The following is a 17,380-nucleotide window of genomic DNA, read 5'->3' on the forward strand; positions in this document are numbered from 1 at the left end:
ATTGAAGCTGTTCTGGCGGTTGGTGGTGGCCCAACACCCTATTAAGACACTTTATGTTGGTATTTCCTTTATTTTGGCAGTTACCTGTAGAATCAAGCTACACAGAGAATGGAACAGCTGGATAGGGGAAACGGCTCGAGAAGCACAAAAGGGAATATAACGTTGCGGATAAAGTTTGGAAAGACACAATTTTATGTGTACAACATCTAAAGACCTGCATCGATATACTGAGAGCGTTTCTGTTTCTAAAAGGACGTATTTGGGTGTTTTTACAACATCTGTTAATCTTTTTTCTTCCTAAATAAGTGTCTGGACCTTTCTACAACATACCATTTACATAACAAATTTAGATTTGGTTGTAAAAAAAAAAATTACTTCTTTAAGGCTGGTTTCCCAAACAGCGATTAATTGAGGATACCCTAGGATAGGGGGCGCCACAGCGCATTTTGAAAAAAAATCGTTCCCATTTTCAACGGCCTACTAATCAAACTCAGAAGATAGGGCATGCATATACTTATTATATATGGATAGAAAACACTCTAAAGTTTCTAAAACTGTTTGAATGGTGTCTGTGAGTATAACAGAACTCAAATGGCAGTCAAAACCCCGAGACCGATTGAAACAAGAAGTGGAATTCTGAATTGTGGACTTGACTTCTCATCTTTCCTTATTAATCACACCGTTAACCATGGTTCAGTGAGCACTTCCTATTGCTTCCACTAGATGTCGCCAGTCCTTTCACAGTGGTTTGAGCCTTATAGAGTCAAAACTCAGTGAATGACACGAGTTTGAAATTGGTCACAGGGGATGGGCCATCACCATTATGACGCCGGCGGCCATGTCTGCCCCCACCTTTGGAAACGGTTTTAAAGGCCATGACATCATCCCCCTCGAATCTTATTGGCTCTCTTGGTGTTAGAGGCCCTGAAGATTTATTTTATACAACGTTTGACATGTTTGAACGAACCTACATGCGCGAGGATTGCTTTTATTATGAACTTCAGAGCTGCGCTTGGAGAGAGCCATAGGACGCGCTACCAACATCAGGCTAATGGAACGTGAAGTATGGACTTTTTGACCGAAAATACATCTGTTGTGGACCTGGGATGCTTTCTGATGAAGACAACTAAAGGTAGGCGATTATTGACAATATTATACAAGATGAGATGGTTCATACTGTTGCGTCCAAGATGGCGCCGAGCTCTGTATATTAGCTCATTTTCTGAGTATCGCATCTCCTTTTATCGCAAAGTGTGATTACCCAGTAAAGTTAATTTAAAATCTGGTATGACGGGTGTTCTCAAGAGATATTCATCTATAAATGTTAGATTGACAATATACATTTAAAAAATCGTTATAGTATAGCAATTTATTGAAATGTAGCATTGTTTACCGGGACGCTTTTGAGGGGAAATTAGGTAGTCAACGTCAGACAGAGATGTAAAATGCTGTTTTTATATATAAATATGACCTTTATTGAACAAAAGAATGCATGCATTGTATAACATGATGTCCTAGGGGTGCCATCTGATGAAGTTTGTAAAAGGTTAGTGCTGCATTTAGCTGTTTATTGATTATATGTGATGCAAGTGGTTGGTCGGAAAATGGCTATGAAGCTGCTTTTTACGATGGACTCATCTAATATAATCTAATGATTTGCTTTTCCTGTAAAACCTTTTTGAAATCGGACGACGTGGGTCGATTCAGGAGAGGTGTATCTATAAAAAAAAAAAATATATATTATTTTTTTTTAATAAAAATTATGATATTTTTTTAATGCTAATTGGCGATATGATTTTTCGCTGGATTTTGATCCCGCTAACGGGATCAGATGCTGAAGAGGTTTTAAGCCTAGTCCAGAAATAAAAGCATGCTCTATGGAGTATCTCAAACGAAAGTGCTTTTTAGTACAGGAGTACAGGCTTAATCTGTGTCTGGAAAACCACCTCTGCAGGTTAGCTAGCTGTTACATTTCAGATTTTAGCCATTTACTAAACGCTCTTATCCAGAGTGATTTACAGTTATTGCATTAATCTTAAGGTACGACAACCACATATCTCATTTATAGTAAGTGAAACTTTCCTGTTAGTGAACCAAGATCTTGTTATATAAACACAAGTGGTCAAGTTCTGTATGTGTCAGGTTCACTTCAGGTTCATGCTATAACAGAATGGGTTAAAAAATAACTGGGTTTGACAAGGAATAACAGGGAATCTTAATTCGTGATCCTCAATCTCCATTTTCCTTTCAAAGTGTGGCGCCATTATCTTAACTATCTCCAATTTGTCAACAAGTTGAAATGGCCTAATTAGTCTCCAGGGGAAACTGTGTGTGTATGTGCGTGTGCAAGTGTGTATGCCTGTGTGTGTGTGTATGTGTGTGTGTGTATTTAGCAGAGAGCCAAACACGTGACTACACTCTGGCTCTGACTCAGTCAGCTGACAGCAGGAAGATGGAGTGTGTATGTGCTGTGTCCATATGACATCACAGTGTTCTATCACGGTACAGAGAGTGGTCCTTACAACTCTCTGTACCTTAGTTGTCAGTCCTAATGAGTAACACATATATTTATTTTGAATAGAAAAGACGCCAGACTAAATGAGCTACCGAAGACGAGTTACAAAAATGACCTGAATTACCATTTGGGTGTGGGGGATGCTTTTATCTATATAACAGATAAAAAGCAGACAGCCAAGAAACTCTTGGATGTCTGGAAATCCTCCGAGATATTTCGATATTTGGGCTGCTTCTCTTTGGTGTGTGAGTTGTCTGCCGAGGAACGAAAAAGCCTATTTATAGCAGTGTGGTTCAACGTAGTTCAGTGTGTTTACATAAGTGACTATGTTCCTGAATAATGAGAAGACTCTCTGGGTAACTCTCTGTGGAGTGATGGAGAGAGAGAGATTGGCTATACTTTAACATAATCCTTAGGTCCTTAGGTCTGGCATCTTCCCCAATATTTGGAACCAAGGACTGATCATCTAAATCCACAAAAGTGGAGACAAATTTGACCCCAATAACTACCGTGGGACATGAGTCAACAGCAACCAAGGGTAAATCCTCTGCATTATCATTAACAGAAGACTCATACATTTCCTCAGCTAAAACAATGTACTGAGCAAATGTCAAATTGGCTTTTTACCAAATGACTGTACGTCAGACCACGTATTCACCCTACACACCCTAATTGACAAACAAACAAACCAAAACAAAGGCAAAGTCTTCTCATGCTTTGTTGATTTCAAAAAAGCTTTTGACTCAATTTGACATGAGGGTCTGCTATACTAATTGATGGAACGTGGTGTTACAGGAAAAACATACATTATAAAATCTATGTACACAAACAACAAGTGTGAGGTTAAAATTGGCAAAAAAAACACACACATTTCTTTCCACAGGGCCGTGGGGTGAGACAGGGATGCAGGTTAAGCCCCACCCTCTTCAACATATATATCAACGAATTTGCGAGGCACTAGAACAGTCTGCAGCACCCTGCCTCACCCTACTAGAATCTGGGGTCAAATGTCTACTATTTGCTGATGATCTGGTGCTTCTGTCCCCAACCAAGGAGGGCCTACAGCAGCACCTAGATCTTCTGCACAGATTCTGTCAGACCTGAGCCCTGACAGTAAACCTCAGTAAGACATAAATAATGGTGTTCCAAAACAGGTCCAGTTCCCAGGACCACAAATACAAATTCCATCTAGACACCGTTGCCCTGGAGCACACAAAAAACTATACATACCTCAGCCTAAACATCAGCACCACAGGTAACGTCCACAAAACTGTGAACGATCTGAGAGACAAGGCAAGAAGGGCCTTCTGTGCCATAAAAAGGAACATAAAATTCAACATACCAATTAGGATCTGGCTAAAAATACTTAAATCAGTTATATAACCTATTGCCCTTTATGGTTGTGAGGTCACCAACCAAGAATTCACAAAATGGGACAAACACCAAATTGAGACTCTGCATGCAGAATTCTGCGAAATATCTTCTGTGTACAACGTAGAACACCAAATAATGGATGCAGAGCAGAATTAGGCCGATACCCGCTAAATTATCAAAATCCAGAAAAGAGCCGTTAAATTCTACAACCACCTAAAAGGAAGTGATTCCCAAACCTTCTATAACAAAGCCATCACCTATAGAGAGATTAACCTGGAGAAGAGTCACCTAGGCAAACTGGTCCTGGGGCTATGTTCACAAACACAAACAGACCCCACAGAGCATCAGGACAGCAACACAATTAGACACAACCAAATCATGAGAAAACAAGAAGGTAATTAAGTGACACATTAGAAATAATCAACAACAAAAATTTTGCAAACTAGAATGCTATTTGGCCCAAAACAGAGAGTACACACTGGCAGAATACCTGACCACTGTGACTGACCCAAACTTAAGGAAAGCTTTGACTATGTACAGACTCAGTGAGCATAGCCTTGCTAACTTATTTAGGCTTGCCATAACAAAGGAGTTGAATACTTATTGACTTAACATAATTCCACTTTGACATTATGGGGTATTGTGTGTAGACCAGTGACAAAAAAAAAACGGAATTCAATGTGGAAAAAGTCAAGGGGTGTTCACACTTTCTGAAGGCTCTGTAAATGTCAAGGGGGAGAGGAAGTCAACAATAGAAGAGAGAAGAAATAGAGAAAAACTAATGTAGGATGATAACAGAATACTAATGTAGGATGATAACAGAATACTAATGTAGGATTTCATGTGAGTCACTTAGCAGATGCCTCTTATGCAGACTCTCTTATGCAGACTCTCTTATGGACTCTCAATGCTGCTCTTTACTACTGCTTTATCCTCTTTACTACTACTTTATCCACTTTACTGCTGTTTTATCCTCTTTACTACTGCTTTATCCTCTTTACTACTGATTTATCCTCTTTACTACTGATTTATCCTCTTTACTACTGCTTTATCCTCTTTACTACTGTTTTATCCTCTTTACTACTGCTTTATTATTACTACTGCTTTATTATTACTACTACTTTATCCTCTTTACTACTGCTTTATCCTCTTTACTACTGCTTTATCCTCTTTACTACTGCTTTATTATTACTACTGTTTTATCCTCTTTACTACTGCTTTATCCTCTTTACTACTGCTTTATTATTATTACTGCTTTATCCTCGTTACTACTGCTTTATCCTCTTTACTACTGCTTTATTATTACTACTGCTTTATTATTACTACTGCTTTATCCTCTTTACTGCTACTTTATCCTCTTTACTACTGCTTTATTATTACTACTGCTTTATTATTACTACTGCTTTATCCTCTTTACTACTGCTTTATCCTCTTTACTACTGCTTTATTATTACTACTGTTTTATCCTCTTTACTACTGCTTTATCCTCTTTACTACTGCTTTATTATTACTACTGCTTTATCTTCTTTCCTACTGTTTTATCCTCTTTACTACTGCTTTATCCTCTTTACTACTGCTTTATTATTACTACTGCTTTATCCTCTTTACTACTGCTTTATCCTCTTTACTACTGCTTTATTATTACTACTGCTTTATTATTACTACTGCTTTATCCTCTTTACTGCTACTTTATCCTCTTTACTACTGCTTTATTATTACTACTGCTTTATTATTACTACTGCTTTATCCTCTTTACTACTGCTTTATCCTCTTTACTACTGCTTTATTATTACTACTGCTTTATCCTCTTTACTACTGCTTTATTATTACTACTGCTTTATTATTACTACTGCTTTATATTCTTTACTACTGCTTTATCCTCTTTACTACTGCTTTATCCTCTTTACTACTGCTTTATTATTACTACTGCTTTATCCTCTTTACTACTACTTTATCCTCTTTACTACTGCTTTATCCTCTTTACTACTGTTTTATCCTCTTTACTACTGCTTTATCCTCTTTACTACTGCTTTATTATTACTACTGCTTTATCTTCTTTCCTACTGCTTTATCCTCTTTACTACTGCTTTATCCTCTTTACTACTGCTTTATTATTACTACTGCTTTATCCTCTTTACTACTGCTTTATCCTCTTTACTACTGCTTTATTCTCTTTACTACTGCTTTATTATTACTACTGCTTTATTATTACTACTGCTTTATCCTCTTTACTACTGCTTTTACGACGAACCTATTTTGGGCTTCTCTTCCTATTTTCACCTTGACCTCCTGTTCTACCAGTCATCTCATTGCCTTGCTGGGTTCTCCTTGACTACCTGTTCTACCAGTCATCTCATTGTCTTGCTGGGGTATCCTTGATTACCTGTTCTACCAGTCTTCTCATTGCCTTGCTAGGTCTCCTTGACTGCCTGTTCTACCAGTCTTCTCATTGCCTTGCTAGGTCTCCTTGACTACCTGTTCTACCAGTCATCTCATTGTCTTGCTGGGGTCTCCTTGACTGCCTGTTCTACCAGTCATCTCATTGTCTTGCTGGGGTCTCCTTGACTACCTGTTCTACCAGTCATCTCATTGTCTTGCTGGGGTCTCCTTGACTGCCTGTTCTACCAGTCTTCTCATTGCCTTGCTGGGTTCTCCTTGTCTGCCTGATCTATGAGTCATCTCAATGCCTTGCTGTGGTCTCACAACGTCACAGCATATATACAATACAAACAAACAACACCTCTACACTGTCAAAAAACATCGAGTTGTTTCAACCAATTATTATTAAGTAACTGTTTCCACAGTGTTTGTTTTTGTTTACTCAACTTTTCGGTCCAGGTGTTAATTGAAAAAAAAAATGTTGGGCCAAACTTAGCTCCAAACTTTCAATTTAAAATGATGTGTTTGCTCAACTTTTACTTCAACTATACATTATTATCTGGGCTAATTCACTAAAATAGACTGTGGAAGTAGTTACACACACACAGTGCTTTTAACATACAACGATTTCAACTGACATAGTCGACACACGTTGACAATGTGCATGTATACAGTAATTCAAATTCAACATGTCCTTATCTGGGCTTTTAACTGTTTTACTAAATCTCAGCTCTGTTAAAAGTACACTCAAGAAAAACTATTATTTTTATCATAATGATTAAGGTGTAACATCAAAACAGAGTAATATGCCCCAAGAACATTAGAAAATTATACAGAAAAACCTAAAATTACTGAAATAAATCAAATCAATGATGAGAGAATATTAAAAAATTAATTATTGACAAAGACATTGTAGCATAACAGGAAGATTGGAATGTCGTGAACCAAGAGGTTGTGAGTTCAAATCCTAGGTGAGGACATGTTGAATAATAATTACTGTATAAATGAACATTCACAATGTAATCATGTCAATGCATGTCAGATATGTTGAAAACATTGTATGTTAAAAGCACTGTGTATGTGTAAGTAATTCCAAAACCTTTTTTTAGGTAATATGCCCAAATAAAATGTAGTAGTTGAATGAATATATGAGACAAGTTGAGCAAAAACATAATTTTGTGTTGAATGAATTTTTGCGTATGTTTTCTCAAGTTGGAGCTAAGTTTGGTCAACAATTTTTTGGGGGGGATAGCAAATAGTGTGGATTCAGTTACTTAATAATAATTAGTTGAAACAACTATACCGAACAAAAATATAAACGCAACATGTAAAGTGTTGGTCCCAAAAGATCCCAGATATTTTACATACGCACAAAAAGCTTGTTCCTCTCAAATGTTCTGCACAAATTTGTTTACATTCCTGTTAGTAAGCATTTCTCCTTGGCCAAGGTAGTCCATACACTTGACAGGTATGGCATATCATGAAGCTGATTAAACATCATTACTCAGGTGCACCTTGTGCTGAGGACAATAAAAGGCCACTCTAAAATGTGCAGTTTCGTCACATTTGTCACACAGTTTTGAGGGAGCGTGCAATTGGCATTCTGACTGCAGGAATGTCCACAAGAGCTGTTGCCAGATAATTGAATGTTCATTTCTCTACCATAAGCCGCCTCCAAAGTTGTTTTAGAGAATTTTTCAGTATGTCCAACTGGCCACACAACAGCAGCCCACATGTAACCACGACAGCCCAGGACCTCCACATCCATAATTATCTCTCTGGATGAGGTAGGCCTACTGTCATCCTTATAGGATCATATAATTATCTCTCTGGATGAGGTAGGTCTACTGTCATCCTTATAGGATCATATAATTATCTCTCTGGATGAGGTCTACAGGTAGGTCTACCATCATCCTTATAGGATCATATAATTATCTCTCTGGATGAGGTAGGTCTACCTTCATCCTTATAGGATCATATAATTATCTCTATGAATGAGGTAGGTCTACTGTCATCCTTATAGGATCATTTAATTATCTCTCTGGATGAGGTAGGTCTACCGTCATCCTTATAGGATCATATGATTATCTCTCTGGATGAGGTAGGTCTACCGTCATCCTTATAGGATCATTTAATTATCTCTCTGGATGAGGTAGGTCTACCGTCATCCTTATAGGATCATTTAATTATCTCTCTGGATGAGGTAGGTCTACCGTCATCCTTATAGGATCATTTAATTATCTCTCTGGATGAGGTATATCGTCATCCTAACACATCTTCTTTTACAGGTGACACAACAGTAGACAACAGCTTGCTCGCTACTAACTAGTCATAGACTCTCACCCAAACCCTTCACATCGTTCTGCTTCCTGTCCGTCCGTTTCTCACCCAACACACACGTCACTGTACTGACTATACCTACCAAAACCACATATCACTCTCACACACTCCAAAGTTTCATTTTCTACCCCCATTCTCTCTCTCTCTCTCTCACACGCACACGCACACACACGCACACACATACACACAGCTCTCTCTCACCACATCTCACACATACACACACACACACACACACACACACACACACACACACACACACACACACACACACACACACCTCTCTCACACTGTGACTGGTACCTCTTGTCAGGAGGAGGAAGTGCTTCCTGATTGGCTGTTGGAGCTTCCTGCATGGAGGTGATTGGATCAGGGATATTGGCAAAGTCATCTTGCTCTGCCAAACCAATAGCCAAAGAAAGAACCACCATCTTCCCTTCGCTGGCCAGCCGGAAAACAGACAAACAGAGAGAGAGAGAGAGAGACGGAGCGAAAGAGGAGGAGAGAGACGCGGGGCAGAGGGAAGGAAGGAATCGAGGAGACATGGAGTGAGGGAATAGAGAAAGAGAAGAAAGAAAGGTCATAGATAGGTCATAGATAGGTCATACGAGGTCATAGATAAGTCATATGATGTCATAGGTCATAGATCGTCATAGGAGGTTATAGGAGGTCATATGAGGTCATAGGAGGTCATAGGAGGTTAATAAAATTATAAAAAGAGAGAGAACAGGAAGAAAAAAGGAGAGACAGCAGAAAACAGAGAGATTATATGAGAGAACACAGAGAGACAGCAGAAAACAGAGAGATTATATGAGAGAACACAGAGAGACAGCAGAAAACAGAGTGATCATATAAGAGAACACAGAGAGACAGCAGAAAACAGAGAGATTATATGAGAGAACACAGAGAGACAGCAGAAAACAGAGAGATTATATGAGAGAACACAGAGAGACAGCAGAAAACAGAGAGATCATATAAGAGAACACAGATAACTAGTCAGAGGAGAAAAAGGTTTAGAAGACAGACCACCTTCAACCCAGCGGTGTCAAACTCACTACCTGGAAGACTGAGTCCAGCATCTCCTTACAGGGTTGTCTAGGTAACTGATTAGATAGGAACTCTCCTTACCTGGTTGTCTAGGTAACTGATTAGATAGGAACTCTCCTTACCTGGTTGTCTAGGTCACTGATTAGATAGGAACTCTCCTTACCTGGTTGTCTAGGTAACTGATTAGATAGGAACTCTCCTTACAGGGTTGTCTAGGTAACTGATTAGATAGGAACTCTCCTTACATGGTTGTCTAGGTAACTGATTAGATAAGAACTCTCCTTACCTGGTTGTCTAGGTAACTGATTAGATAGGAACTCTCCTTACCTGGTTGTCTAGGTAACTGATTAGATAGGAACTCTCCTTACCTGGTTGTCTAGGTCACTGATTAGTTAGGAACTCTCCTTACCTGGTTGTCTAGGTAACTGATTAGATAGGAACTCTCCTTACCTGGTTGTCTAGGTAACTGATTAGATAGGAACTCTCCTTACCTGGTTGTCTAGGTCACTGATTAGATAGGAACTCTCCTTACCTGGTTGTCTAGGTAACTGATTAGATAGGAACTCTCCTTACAGGGTTGTCTAGGTCTTAATTCGACACAAATGAAAAGGTAATAACGAAAGCCATGCAGCAGACTCAGGGCCCTCCAGGAATTGTGTTTGACACCTCTGCCACAGCCCTTATTCACAGCTAAACATTTAATCCTAGACGACTATCGTGTAGACAATCGTTAGTCAATGAATAATCTAGGACACCCAGAAATAAAATATTGCATAATTGCATATGACAAAAGATACTAAAGGAAACTAGTGAAGTCTCCAGTTCTTTTTTAGTCCTCGCATCCCAAAGTCTGTTGACAGACGCTACGATACCATTTATGTTACAATGTGTCTGTCCACAAGAGATTAGTTCATGGCCGCCGTGTGAATAAGGCCTATTAGTCCCCCATAGTGCTGTGTCTGATCCAGGGAGGGATATTACAACAGGACTGAGTTGGAGAAAAGCTCCAGCTAGTTTAAGATTCTTATAGAGTAATGAATTAATACAGTTACACATGTTATATATTCTAATGTTAAATAGTAGTAATTACCTAGGCATTGATGCTGTGGTGATGACTGTGGTATTCTACACAACTCATACTGTATGTAGCAACACATACACACTGGCATACACACACACACACACACACACACACACACACACACACACACACCCACAGAGACAGACACACACACACACCCTACAGAGACACACACACACACCCTACAGAGACACACACACCCTACAGAGACACACACACCCTATAGAGACACACACACCCTACAGAGACACACACACCCTACAGAGACACACACACCCTACAGAGACACACACACCCTACAGAGACACACACACCCTACAGAGATACACACACCCTACACCCTAGAGTAATTTATTCAGTAATTTAATCTCTGCCTTCTGCAATCCCTCAAGACTCACCTTCTTCATCCAGCATCTCTCTCTCTCCCCTCACTCACCTTGTCCCTCTCCTTCTCTCTCTCTCTCCTCACTCACCTTGTCCCTCTCCATCTCTATCTCTCTCTCTCCTCAATCACCTTGTCCCTCTCCATCTCTCTCTCCTCACTCACCTTGTCCCTCTCCATCTCTCTCTCTCTCCTCACTCACCTTGTCCCTCTCCATCTCTCTCTCTCCTCACTCACCTTGTCCCTCTCCATCTCTCTCTCTCCCCTCACTCACCTTGTCCCTCTCCATCTCTCTCTCTCCTCACTCACCTTGTCCCTCTCCATCTCTCTCTCTCTCCTCACTCACCTTGTCCCTCTCCATCTCTCTCTCTCTCTCTCCTCACTCACCTTGTCCCTCTCCATCTCTCTCTCTCCTCACTCACCTTGTCCCTCTCCATCTCTCTCTCTCTCTCTCTCTCCTCACTCACCTTGTCCCTCTCCCTCTCTCTCTCCTCACTCACCTTGTCCCTCTCCATCTCTCTCTCTCTCCTCACTCACCTTGTCCCTCTCCATCTCTCTCTCTCCTCACTCACCTTGTCCCTCTCCATCTCTCTCTCTCTCCTCACTCACCTTGTCCCTCTCCATCTCTCTCTCTCTCTCTCCTCACTCACCTTGTCCCTCTCCATCTCTCTCTCTCCTCACTCACCTTGTCCCTCTCCATCTCTCTCTCTCTCTCTCTCTCCTCACTCACCTTGTCCCTCTCCATCTCTCTCTCCTCACTCACCTTGTCCCTCTCCATCTCTCTCTCTCCTCACTCACCTTGTCCCTCTCCATCTCTCTCTCTCCTCACTCACCTTGTCCCTCTCCATCTCTCTCTCTCTCTCTCCTCACTCACCTTGTCCCTCTCTATCTCTCTCTCTCCTCACTCACCTTGTCCCTCTCCATCTCTCTCTCTCCTCACTCACCTTGTCCCTCTCCATCTCTCTCTCTCTCTCTCTCCTCACTCACCTTGTCCCTCCTTCTCTCTCTCTCTTCACTCACCTTGTCCCTCTCCATCTCTCTCTCTCTCCTCACTCACCTTGTCCCTCTCCATCTCTCTCTCTCTCCTCACTCACCTTGTCCCTCTCCATCTCTCTCTCTCCTCACTCACCTTGTCCCTCTCCATCTCTCTCTCTCCTCCTCACTCACCTTGTCCCTCTCCTTCTCTCTCTCTCCTCACTCACCTTGTCCCTCTCTATCTCTCTCTCTCCTCACTCACCTTGTCCCTCTCCATCTCTCTCTCTCCTCACTCACCTTGTCCCTCTCCATCTCTCTCTCTCTCCTCACTCACCTTGTCCCTCTCCATCTCTCTCTCTCCTCACTCACCTTGTCCCTCTCCATCTCTCTCTCTCTCCCTCCTCACTCACCTTGTCCCTCTCCTTCTCTCTCTCTCCTCACTCACCTTGTCCCTCTCTATCTCTCTCTCTCCTCACTCACCTTGTCCCTCTCTATCTCTCTCTCCCCTCACTCACCTTGTCCCCCTCCATCTCTCTCTCCCCTCACTCACCTTGTCCTTCTCCATGTCTCACTCTCTCCCCTCACTCACCTTGTCCCTCTCCATCTCTCTCTCTCTCTCCTCACTCACCTTGTCCCTCTCCTTCTCTCTCTCTCTCCTCACTCACCTTGTCCCTCTCCTTCTCTCTCTCTCCTCTCCCTCTCCTTCTCTCTCTCTCCATGTCTCTCTCCTTCCTCCAGAGTTGAGGTTTCATTAAGCCTCATTAAGGAGGTCAGGACTAGCTGATTGTTTCTATTTAAGTGTCACAGTTTCCTGAGGTGCTTGGTGTGTGTCAACGTTTTCTGGGTCACTGCACTCTCTCTCTCTCCCACTCTCTCTCTCTCTCCTCTCTCTCTCTCTCTCTCCCGCTCTCTCCTCTCTCTCTCTCTCTCTCTCTCTCTCTCTCCTCTCTCTCCTATCTCTCACCCTCTCTCTCTCTCCCTCCCTCTCTCTCCTCTCTCTCTCTCCTCTCTCCCTCCTTCACTATCCCTTTCTTTTCTTCTACTCTATTCCGCAATGACACTCCCTCTCTCTTTAAATCCCTTTCCTTCATCCCTCCGTCCCCCATTCCTCTCTTAGGTTTTAGGACTTGACCAGCTCTCTGCTCTCATAACTCCCCTCTTTCTTCTCTTCCTTCTCTTCCTGTTGTCAGCCTTACCTCTGTTCTCTCTTCCTGTCGTCAGCCTTACCTCTGTTCTCTCTTCCTGTTGTCAGCCTTACCTCTGTTCTCTCTTCCTGTTGTCAGCCCTACCTCTGTTCTCTCTTCCTGTTGTCAGCCCTACCTCTGTTCTCTCTTCCTGTTGTCAGCCCTACCTCTGTTCTCTCTTCCTGTTGTCAGCCTTACCTCTGTTCTCTCTTCCTGTTGTCAGCCCTACCTCTGTTCTCTCTTCCTGTTGTCAGCCCGACCTCTGTTCTCTCTTCCTGTTGTCAGCCCTACCTCTGTTCTCTCTTCCTGTTGTCAGCCCGACCTCTGTTCTATCTTCTTGTTGTCAGCCCTACCTCCCTATGACAGTACCAGTACATAACATGGCAGTACCAGTACATAACATGACAGTAAGTACATAACATGACAGTAACAGTGCATAACAGGACAGTAACAGTACATAACATGACAGTACAGTACATAACATGACAGTAACAGTACATAACAGGACAGTAACAGTACATAACATGACAGTAACAGTACATAACATGACAGTACCAGTACATAACATGGCAGTAACAGTACATAACAGGACAGTACCAGTACATAACATGACAGTAACAGTACATAACAGGACAGTACCAGTACATAACATGACAGTAACAGTACATAACATGACAGTACCAGTACATAACATGACAGTACCAGTACATAACATGACAGTAACAGTACATAACAGGACAGTACCAGTACATAACATGGCAGTAACAGTACATAACAGGACAGTACCAGTACATAACATGACAGTAACAGTACATAACATGACAGTACCAGTACATAACATGACAGTAAGTACATAACATGACAGTACAGTACATAACATGGCAGTAACAGTACATAACAGGACACTACCAGTACATAACATGACAGTAACAGTACATAACAGGACAGTACAGTACATAACATGAAAGTAACAGTACATAACATGACAGTAACAGTACATAACATGACAGTAACAGTACATAACATGACACTACCAGTACATAACATGAAAGTAACAGTACATAACATGACAGTACCAGTACATAACATGACAGTAACAGTACATAACATGACAGTACCAGTACATAACATGACAGTACAGTACATAACATGACAGTAACAGTACATAACATGACAGTACCAGTACATAACATGACAGTAACAGTACATAACATGACAGTACCAGTACATAACATGACAGTACCAGTACATAACATGACACTACCAGTACATAACATGAAAGTAACAGTACATAACATGACAGTACCAGTACATAACATGACACTACCAGTACATAACATGACAGTACAGTACATAACATGACAGTAACAGTACATAACATGACAGTAACAGTACATAACATGACAGTAACAGTACATAACATGACAGTACCAGTACATAACATGACAGTACCAGTACATAACATGACAGTACCAGTACATAACATGACAGTAACAGTACATAACATGACAGTACCAGTACATAACATGACAGTACCAGTACATAACAGGACAGTACCAGTACATAACATGACACTACCAGTACATAACATGACAGTAACAGTACATAACATGACAGTAACAGTACATAACATGACAGTACCAGTACATAACATGACAGTACCAGTACATAACATGACAGTACCAGTACATAACATGAAAGTAACAGTACATAACATGACACTACCAGTACATAACATGACAGTACCAGTACATAACAGATATCTGTTAGCTACAGTTAATAACTAGCGTGTTAGGATCAGGGACTTTAGTTAAAAGAGTTCTACTACAAAAAATATTCCCCCCATCGTCCTCTCTCTCTCTCTTCAACCCCCCTCTCCCTCTCCACCACCCCCTCTCTCTCACTCTCCACCCCCTCTCTGTCTCTCCACCACCCTCTCTCTCTCCACCACACCCCCTCTCTCCACCACCCCCTCCCTCTCTCCACCCCCTCTCTCCCTCTCCACCACCCCTCTCTCTCTCTCCACCACCCTCTCTCTCTCCACCACCCTCTCTCTTTCTCCACCACCCCCTCCCTCTCTCCACCACCCTCTCTCTCCACCACCCTTCCCTCTCTCCACCACCCTCCTCTCCCTCTCCACCACCCTCTCTCCCTCTCTCTCTCCACCCCTCCCTCTCTCCCCCACCCTCTCCCTCTCTCCACCACCCTCTCTCTCTCCACCACACTCTCCCTCTCTCCACCACCCCCGTCTCTCCACCACCCCCTCCCTCTCTCACCACACTCTCTCTCTCTCCACCACCCTCTCTCTCTCCACCCCTCTCTTCCTCTCCACCACCCCTCTCTCTCTCTCTCTCCACCACCCTCACTCTCTCCACCACCCTCTCTCTTTCTCCACCACCCCCTCTCTCTCTCCACCACCCTCTCTCTCCCCCCCTCCCTCTCTCCACCACCCTCCTCTCTCTCCACCAGCACCTCTCTCTCTCTCCACCACCCCTCCCTCTCTCTCCCCACCCCCTCTCTCTCCACCATCCTCTCTCTCGCCATGACCCTCTCCCTCTCTCCACCACCCTATCTCTCTCTCCACCACCCTCTCCCTCTCTCCACCACACTCTCCCTCTCTCCAACACCCCCTCCCTCTCTCACCACCTCTCTCTCTCTCCACCACCCTCTCTCTCTCCAACACCCTCTCTCCCTTTCCACCACCCTCTCTCTCTCTCTCTCCACCACTCCCTCCCTCTCTCCACCACCCTCTCTCTCTCTCTACCACCCTCTCTCTCTCTCCACAGTCTCTCCCTTTCCACCACCCTCTCTCTCTCTCCACCACACTCTCTCTCTCTCCACCACCCTCTCTCTCCACCACCCCCTCTCTCTCTCCACCACCCTCTCTCTCTCCACCACCCTCTCTCTCTCCACCACCCTCTCTCTCTCTCCACCACCCTCTCTCTCTCCACCACCCTCTCTCTCTCCATGACCCCCTCTCTCTCTCCACCACCCTCTCGATCTCTCCACCACACTCTCTCTGTCTCCACCACCCTCTCTCTCTCCATTACCCCCTCTCTCTCTCTCTCTCTCTCCACCACCCTCTCTCTCTCCACCACACTCTCTCTCTCTCCACCACACTTCTCTCTCTCCCTCTCCACCACCCTCTCCCTCTCTCCACCACCCTCTCTCTCTCTCCACCACCCTCTCTCCCTCTCCACCACCCTCTCTCTCTCCACCACCCTCTCTCTCTCCACCACCCTCTCTCTCTCCACACTCTCTCTCTCTCTCTCTACCAACCTCACTCTCTCTCCACCACTCTCTCTCTCTCCACCACTCTCTCTCTCCACCACCCTCTCTCCCTCTCCACCACCCTCTCTCTCTCTCACCCTCTCTCTATCCACCACTCTCTCTCTCTCTCCACCACCCTCTCTCTCTCCACCACCCTCTCTCTCTTTCTACCACCTCCTCTCTCACTCCGACACCCTCTCTCTCTCTCTCTCTCACCACCCTCTCTCTCTCCACCACCCTCTCTCTCTTCCACCACCCCCTCTCTCACTCCGACACCCTCTCTGTCTCGCTCAACCACCCTCTCTCTCTCTCCACCACCCTCTCTCTCTACACCACCCTCTCTCTCACTCCGACACCCTCTCTGTCTCGCTCAACCACCCTCTCTCTCTCTCCACCACCCTCTCTCTCTCTACACCACCCTCTCTCTTTCCACCACTCTCTCTCTCTCAACCACACTCTCTCTCTCTCCACCACTCTCTCTCTCTCCACCAACCTCTCTCTCTCTCCACCAACCCCCTCTCTCCACCACTCTCTCTCTCTCTCTCCACCCTCTCTCTCTCTCTACCATCCCTCTCTCTCTCCACCATCTCCCCTCTCTCCACCACTCTCTCTCTCTCCACCACCCTCTCTCTCTCCACTCCCTCTCTCTCTCTCCACCACCCTCTCTCTCTCCACCACACTCTCTCTCTCTCCACCACACTCTCTCTCTCTCTCTCCACACTCTCTCTCTCTCTCTCCACCCCTCTCTCTCTCTCTCTCACCACCTCTCTCTCTCTCTCTCCACCACCTCTCTCTCTCTCTCTCCACCACTCTCTCTCTCTCTCTCCACCTCTCTC

At 43.5% G+C, this 17,380-nt stretch overlaps 1 protein-coding gene across 2 annotated transcripts in view; it reads right to left on the reverse strand.

Moving 5' to 3' along the window:
- The window catches only part of LOC106592751 (synaptotagmin-7), a 391,227-nt gene that overhangs the window by 81,814 nt on the left and 292,033 nt on the right, over positions 1–17,380 (reverse strand). Inside the window, exon 3 of one of the 2 annotated variants that reach the window (XM_045705959.1) lies at positions 8,909–9,046. The exons of the other annotated variant lie outside the window; for it this stretch is intronic. Coding sequence (XP_045561915.1) covers positions 8,909–9,046 — 138 coding nt within the window. The remainder of the gene's footprint in view (positions 1–8,908; positions 9,047–17,380) is intronic. 2 annotated transcript variants of the gene reach the window in all.

The sequence above is a fragment of the Salmo salar genome, chromosome ssa23, assembly GCF_905237065.1.
Source record: "Salmo salar chromosome ssa23, Ssal_v3.1, whole genome shotgun sequence".
In the NCBI taxonomy this organism is placed as follows: Eukaryota; Metazoa; Chordata; class Actinopteri; order Salmoniformes; family Salmonidae; genus Salmo; species Salmo salar.